This window comes from Oncorhynchus clarkii, chromosome 32 (assembly GCF_045791955.1).
Source record: "Oncorhynchus clarkii lewisi isolate Uvic-CL-2024 chromosome 32, UVic_Ocla_1.0, whole genome shotgun sequence".
Classification (NCBI taxonomy): Eukaryota; Metazoa; Chordata; class Actinopteri; order Salmoniformes; family Salmonidae; genus Oncorhynchus; species Oncorhynchus clarkii.
The window spans coordinates 9,083,751-9,091,728 of NC_092178.1; the positions used below are offsets into that span (position 1 = coordinate 9,083,751).

At 44.2% G+C, this 7,978-nt stretch overlaps 1 protein-coding gene across 1 annotated transcript in view; it reads right to left on the bottom strand.

Annotated features, from left to right (window-relative positions):
* Nucleotides 1–307: 307 nt before the first annotated feature.
* LOC139392271 (putative uncharacterized protein DDB_G0271982) overlaps nucleotides 308–7,978 on the bottom strand; it is a 54,740-nt gene continuing 47,069 nt past the window's right edge. Inside the window, exons 3-5 of the mRNA XM_071140138.1 lie at nucleotides 3,752–4,977; nucleotides 3,074–3,269; nucleotides 308–839 (exon numbers count right to left, since the gene is read on the bottom strand). Of these exons, the coding sequence (XP_070996239.1) occupies nucleotides 673–839; nucleotides 3,074–3,269; nucleotides 3,752–4,977 (1,589 nt within the window). The 3' untranslated portion in view covers nucleotides 308–672. The remainder of the gene's footprint in view (nucleotides 840–3,073; nucleotides 3,270–3,751; nucleotides 4,978–7,978) is intronic.

Genomic DNA, 7,978 nt, shown 5'->3' on the forward strand with positions numbered 1-7,978 from the left:
TCTGAACCACAAGGCATCTCAGTGTGTACTACTGTAGCCAGCAAGAGCCAGCAAGGAGTGTGTGTGTGTGTGTGTGTGTACAAGGACAATGGAAGGCAATACAATAGTGAGCTTTCCTCTAACCTTTGACCCCAGTATCTGTGTGGCCAATCAGATGACACCTCTCTCCCTCCTACCTCCTTCTCCCCTCATCCCTCTTTCTCTTGGATCATTTGCTCAGTGGAACAGACAGAGGAGTATTGTGCTGGAATAAGAGCTTGTGTTTTTACAAACAAACAAAAATGAATTAATTACATCAGAACAATAATTGTATAATATTCATAACATTTACTTTAAAAAACAAATGTGTATATCATGTGTTTATGGTTATTTTTTCAGCTTATATATTTTTGTTCATTTATTTTTAATTTTTTTTAAGAAAGTTCGGAGTCCATGGAGACAGGCACTCTTAACAACAACTGACATGAGGGAGAGGGAGGAAGAGATGGGAAGGAGAGGTGAGGCGACAAGACAGGAGGTGGAGTGATCCCTCTCGCTCTCTCCCCGTCCCTCCCTCTCCCTCTCTCCCCTCCCTCTCTCTCCCCCCCGTCCCTCCCTCTCTCCCCGTGCCTCCCTCTCTCCCCGTGCCTCCCTCTCACTCTTTCCCTGTCCTTCCCTCTCTCACTCTCTCTCTCATGCGTAGAACTCCTCCTGTTTGTCAGGGTTCTGGTAGGTGACGGTGGTCTGTTTGGGTTCCTCCAGCGTGTAGCTGCCTTCATCTTTCTTCTTCATCCTGTACACCAGCAGCATGACCAGGAACGCTGCAAACAGAGCCCCCACTACGCCCCCCACTATCACCGCTGTGGACGGAGAGATGGAGGGAGGGAGAGCAGGAGGGAAGGAAGGAAGAGGAGAGATGGAGGGAGGGAGAGAGAGCAGGAGGGAAGGAAAGAAGAGGAGAGATGGAGGGAGGGAGGGAGAGAGAGAGGGAGGGATGGGGAGAGAGTGAGAGGGAGGGATGGGGAGAGAGCGAGAGGGAGGGATGGGGAGAGAGCGAGAGGGAGGGACGGGGAGAGAGAGAGAGAGGGAGGGATGGGAGACAGCGAGAGGGAGGGGGGAGAGAGAGCAGGAGGGAAGGAAGGAAGAGGAGAGAAGGAGGGACGGGGGAGAGAGCGAGAGGGAGGGATGGGGAGAGAGAGAGGGAGGGATAGGGAGAGAGCGAGAGGGAGGGACGGGGAGAGAGAGAGAGAGGGAGGGATGGGGAGAGAGAGAGGGAGGGATGGGGAGAGAGAGAGGGAGGGATGGGGAGAGAGAGAGAGGGAGGCATGGGGAGAGAGAGAGAGGGAGGCATGGGGAGAGAGTGAGAGGGAGGCATGGGGAGAGAGAGAGAGGGAGGCATGGGGAGAGAGTGAGAGGGAGGCATGGGGAGAGAGTGAGAGGGAGGCATGAGGAGAGAGCGAGAGGGAGGCATGGGGAGAGAGTGAGAGGGAGGCATGAGGAGAGAGCGAGAGGGAGGCATGGGGAGAGAGTGATAGGGAGGGACGGGGAGAGAGAGAGGGAGGGACAGGGAGAGAGAGAGAGGGAGGGACGGGGAGAGAGAGAGAGGGAGGGATGGGGAGAGAGCAAGAGGGAGGGACGGGGAGGGAGGGAGGGAGGTAGGTAGGGAGGGAGGGAGGGAGGGAGGGAGGGAGGGAGGGAGGGAGGGAGGGAGGGAGGGAGGGAGGGAGGGAGGGAGGGAGAAACGGAACAGAGAGAAATATGATCAGACATTGTAGAAGTTATTCTAAATAGGACAGAAGATGTAAAGAAACCACCAGAAACAAACACACCATGTGGTGCTGACCAACGGCTTCTATTGGCCTACTGGAGATTAGCCAATCTAAATGGATTCAAATTGAATATAATCACCCTCGGCATGGTAAATTGAGTGAGTTAAAGGTGCGATGTGCAGAAGTCGCTCCACCATTTCCTGGTTGCGTTGCCTAATTTCAGTTTATATGACAAAACAAGCAATATATAGTGTAGAGAATCATTATACCATCTAAACCGCTGTGAAATATCTAAAATATTGTATTTTCAGCTTGTTTGAAGCTGGGTGTACAAAACCGAAAGTAAAAGCCGCAAAAACGCTTCCTAGACATGCTTTCAATTTCGAATCACAGATCTATAACTCACATTTCTATGTGCATTTGGTCACATTGCCCCAGAAAGTGACATATTGCAGCTGTAAGTAAGAACTTGCATCTTCAAGTACCACTTCGAGCACTGCACACAATGCTAGCATACCAGCTGACATGTCAAGATATCAACTCCCTATCGTCTGTCATTATGATCTAAAGTCCCCAAAGCTGTGTCCTTACATCGTCCCCAACTACACAGTACACGCTAACATCATGTGTCACGACCGTCAATAAGACACACAAGCACATACACAGTCATATCATGCGTGGGCCACTGTTCCTACACAACACACTAACAGCACACGTGTCTAGCACACAGACACGCTAAGCCCTGTATGACTCCTGCTCTTTACCGATCACCACGAAGGCAGAGAAAACCCCCGCCAGCAGGCAAGCAATCTGAATGGCTGGGGGAGACACAGACAGCCAATCAGAATGAAGACAAAAAGGCTATGTCCCATCAGAAGAATACAGAGAGAAAGAGAGAGATGGAGTGACAGATTAGAAGAGAGAAAGAGAGATGGAGTGACAGATTAGAAGGGAGAAAGAGAGAGATGGAGTGACAGATTAGAAGAGAGAAAGAGAGAGATGGAGTGACAGATTAGAAGAGAGAAAGAGAGAGATGGAGTGACAGATTAGAAGAGAGAAAGAGAGAGATGGAGTGACAGATTAGAAGAGAGAAAGAAAGAGATGGAGTGACAGATTAGAAGAGAGAAAGAGAGAGATGGAGTGACAGATTAGAAGAGAGAAAGAGAGAGATGGAGTGACAGATTAGAAGAGAGAAAGAGAGAGATGGAGTGACAGATTAGAAGAGAGAAAGAGAGAGATGGAGTGACAGATTAGAAGAGAGAAAGAGAGAGATGGAGTGACAGATTAGAAGAGAGAAAGAGAGAGATGGAGTGAGAGAGACTCACCTATCAGGACCTCCTTCCTCTCCAGGATGTTCTTCTGAGGAAGTTGAGCGGCAGAACTTCCCGTGTTGATCGTGTTGCCAATCAGATCAGGCTCCGCTCCCGTCTCCACGCCACGCCCAACCTCGTTTCCCTGACGACGGTCCTCCTCACGGATCTCAAAGTCTCCGCTGGGTCCGTTAACCCCCAACTCATTATTCTGAGAGAAATACAGTGACCATGTCAGTTCACTGAACACATCAGAAAGAGAACCCAAATGAACACATTATGTGCGTTTGCCACAGGAGGCTGATGGCACCTTAATCGGGGAGGATGGGCTCGTGGTAATGACTGGAGCGTAACAGGTGGAATGGTATCAAATACATTAAACACTTGGTTTCCATGGTTTCTAGGTGTTTGCTGTCATTCCATTCGCTCCGTCCCAGTCATTATTATGAGCCGTCCTCCCCTCAGCAGCCTCCACTGGCTCCAGTCCATTTATCTGGATTCTAATCATGTAATGAATCATTAACGATGCACCTAACAAGGATCAGCTCCCTTAACGAGGCCCACCTGTGTCTTTCACTCCACATGTGATGACACATTCACACAGGACACACGCACACACACACACACACACACACACACACACACACACACACACACACACACACACACACACACACACACACACACACACACCGTCGTAGAGGGTGGCTGGGGACGTGTGCTCTTCTCTGTGGGTGCAGCTTTAGTAGGCAAGGTCACAGGAACCCTGGGCCTGAAGGGGGCGGAGCTAGACCTCTCAGCTGGGGCTGGGCCAGTCGTAGTGGGTGGAGCTGTTGTCTCTGGGATGGGTGTGGTCTCTGTCTCAGTAGTGGTCACTTCTTGTTCTTCTTCTACTGTGGTGGTCTCCATAAGTAAACTGGTGGTGGGGTCTGGGGACAGGTAAACATCCTCGTCCTCTTCTTCTGTGGTGCCCAGGTCCTCCACGCCGCTAGAGGGCGGTGCACTCTCCGCCGGAGGAGTCGCCAAACTGGTGGTTGCCATGGGAAGAGCTGCAGGGCCGCGGGGGGAAATGGTAGTCTGGGCGGCTCTCGCCTTCTCTCTTTCCCGTATCCTCTCTCTTTCTCGTTCTCTCACCCTCTCTCGTTCTCTCTCCCTCTCTCGTTCCCTCTCCCTCTCTCGTTCTCTCTCCTTCTCTCGTTCCCTCTCCCTCTCTCGTTCCCTCTCCCTCTCTCGTTCCCTCTCCCTCTCTTTTTCTCTCTCCTTCTCTTGTTCCCTCTCCTTCTCTCGTTCCCTCTCCTTCTCTTGTGCCCTCTCCTTCTCTCGTTCCCTCTCCTTCTCTCGTTCCCTCTCCTTCTCTTGTTCCCTCTCCCTCTCTTGTTCCCTCTCCTTTTCTTGTTCCCGCTCCTTCTCTTGTTCCCTCTCCTTCTCTTGTTCCCTCTCCTTCTCTTGTTCTCTTTCCTTCTCTTGTTCCCTATCTCTCTCTTGTTCTCTCTCCTTCTCTTGTTCCCTCTCCTTCTCTTGTTCCCTCTCCTTCTCTTGTTCCCTCTCCCTCTCTTGTTCCCTCTCCTTTTCTTGTTCCCTCTCCCTCTCTTGTTCTCTCTCCCACTCTACCCCGCTCTGCCCTTCTCCCTCAGTGGGTAGTGGGGTAGGAAGGACTCTCTCCCCCTCTCCCTCAGTGGGTAGTGGGGTAGGAAGGACTCTCTCCCCCTCTCCCTCAGTGGGTAGTGGGGTAGGAAGGACTCTCTCCCCCTCTCCCTCAGTGGGTAGTGGGGTGGGAAGGACGTCAACTTTAGGGCTGGGCTCGGCTACAGGTGGGGCCGAAGGGGCGGGGCCAGTGGCCTGGGTGGTAGAGAAGGGGAGGGGTGCTTCCGTGGTGAAAGATACGCCCACCGCTATAGGGTTGACCTTCATCTGTGGAACTATGGAGAGAAAGAAAGATGGAAGGAGAGGGGTTAGTTGTTAAACTAAATATGAACTAAAATACTGTATGTTATCAGAGTGAGAGGAAAAGGAAAAGGCTAATCTGAAACAGAGAGAGAGAAATTATAATTACAGTTATAGAAACTCATCTGAAACAGAGAGAGAGAATGGATAATTACAGTTATAGAAACTCATCTGAAACAGAGAGAGAGAAATTATAATTACAGTTATAGAAACTCATCTGAAACAGAGAGAGAGAATGGATAATTACAGTTATAGAAACTCATCTGAAACAGAGAGAGGGAATGGATAATTACAGTTATAGAAACTCATCTGAAACAGAGAGAGAGAATGGATAATTACAGTTATAGAAACTCATCTGAAACAGAGAGAGAATGGATAATTACAGTTATAGAAACTCATCTGAAACAGAGAGAGAAATTATAATTAGTTATAGAAACTCATCTGAAACAGAGAGAGAGAATGGATAATTGCAGTTATAGAAACTCATCTGAAACAGAGAGAGAGAGAATGGATAATTACAGTTCTAGAAACTCATCTGAAACAGAGAGAGAGAGAATGGATAATTACAGTTATAGAAACTCATCTGAAACAGAGAGACAGAATGATAATTACAGTTATAGAAACTCATCTGAAACAGAGAGAGAGAATGGATAATTACAGTTATAGAAACTCATCTGAAACAGAGAGAGAATGGATAATTACAGTTATAGAAACTCATCTGAAACAGAGAGAGAATGGATCATTACAGTTATAGAAACTATTCTGAAACAGAGAGAGAATGGATAATTACAGTTATAGAAACTCATCTGAAACAGAGAGAGAATGGATAATTACAGTTATAGAAACTCATCTGAAACAGAGAGAGAATGGATAATTACAGTTATATAAACTCATCTGAAACAGAGAGAGAATGGATAATTACAGTTATAGAAACTATTCTGAAACAGAGACAGAATGGATAATTACAGTTATAGAAACTCATCTGAAACAGAGAGAGAATGGATAATTACAGTTATAGAAACTCATCTGAAACAGAGAGAGAATGGATAATTACAGTTATATAAACTCATCTGAAACAGAGAGAGAATGGATAATTACAGTTATAGAAACTCATCTGAAACAGAGAGAGAAATGATAATTACAGTTATAGAAACTCATCTGAAACAGAGAGAGAGAATGGATAATTACAGCTATAGAAACTAATCTGAAACAGAGAGAGAGAAATGATAATTACAGTTATAGAAACTATTCTGAAACAGAGAGAGAATGGATAATTACTGTTATAGAAACTAATCTGAAACAGAGAGAGAATGGATAATTACAGTTATAGAAACTCATCTGAAACAGAGAGAGAATGGATAATTACAGTTATAGAAACTCATCTGAAACAGAGAGAGAAATGATAATTACAGTTATAGAAACTCATCTGAAACAGAGAGAGAGAATGGATAATTACAGCTATAGAAACTAATCTGAAACAGAGAGAGAGAAATGATAATTACAGTTATAGAAACTATTCTGAAACAGAGAGAGAATGGATAATTACAGTTATAGAAACTAATCTGAAACAGAGAGAGAATGGATAATTACAGTTATAGAAACTCATCTGAAACAGAGAGAGAATGGATAATTACAGTTATAGAAACTCATCTGAAACAGAGAGAGAGAATGGATAATTACAGCTATAGAAACTAATCTGAAACAGAGAGAGAAATGATAATTACAGTTATAGAAACTCATCTGAAACAGAGAGAGAAATGATAATTACAGTTATAGAAACTCATCTGAAACAGAGAGAGAGAATGGATAATTACAGCTATAGAAACTAATCTGAAACAGAGAGAGAGAAATGATAATTACAGTTCTAGAAACTATTCTGAAACAGAGAGAGAATGGATAATTACTGTTATAGAAACTAATCTGAAACAGAGAGAGAATGGATAATTACAGTTATAGAAACTCATCTGAAACAGAGAGAGAATGGATAATTACAGTTATAGAAATTCATCTGAAACAGAGAGAGAATGGATAATTACAGTTATAGAAACTCATCTGAAACAGAGAGAGAATGGATAATTACAGTTATAGAAACTATTCTGAAACAGAGAGAGAATGGATAATTACAGTTATAGAAACTCATCTGAAACAGAGAGAGAATGGATAATTACAGTTATAGAAACTCATCTGAAACAGAGAGAGAATGGATAATTACAGTTATAGAAATTCATCTGAAACAGAGAGAGAATGGATAATTACAGTTATAGAAACTCATCTGAAACAGAGAGAGAAATGATAATTACAGTTATAGAAACTCATCTGAAACAGAGAGAGAATGGATAATTACAGTTATAGAAACTCATCTGAAACAGAGAGAGAATGGATAATTACAGTTATAGAAACTCATCTGAAACAGAGAGAGAGAATGGATAATTACAGTTATAGAAACTCATCTGAAACAGAGAGAGAGAAATTATAATTACAGTTATAGAAACTCATCTGAAACAGAGAGAGAGAATGGATAATTACAGTTATAGAAACTCATCTGAAACAGAGAGAGGGAATGGATAATTACAGTTATAGAAACTCATCTGAAACAGAGAGAGAGAATGGATAATTACAGTTATAGAAACTCATCTGAAACAGAGAGAGAATGGATAATTACAGTTATAGAAACTCATCTGAAACAGAGAGAGAAATTATAATTAGTTATAGAAACTCATCTGAAACAGAGAGAGAGAATGGATAATTGCAGTTATAGAAACTCATCTGAAACAGAGAGAGAGAGAATGGATAATTACAGTTCTAGAAACTCATCTGAAACAGAGAGAGAGAGAATGGATAATTACAGTTATAGAAACTCATCTGAAACAGAGAGACAGAATGATAATTACAGTTATAGAAACTCATCTGAAACAGAGAGAGAGAATGGATAATTACAGTTATAGAAACTCATCTGAAACAGAGAGAGAATGGATA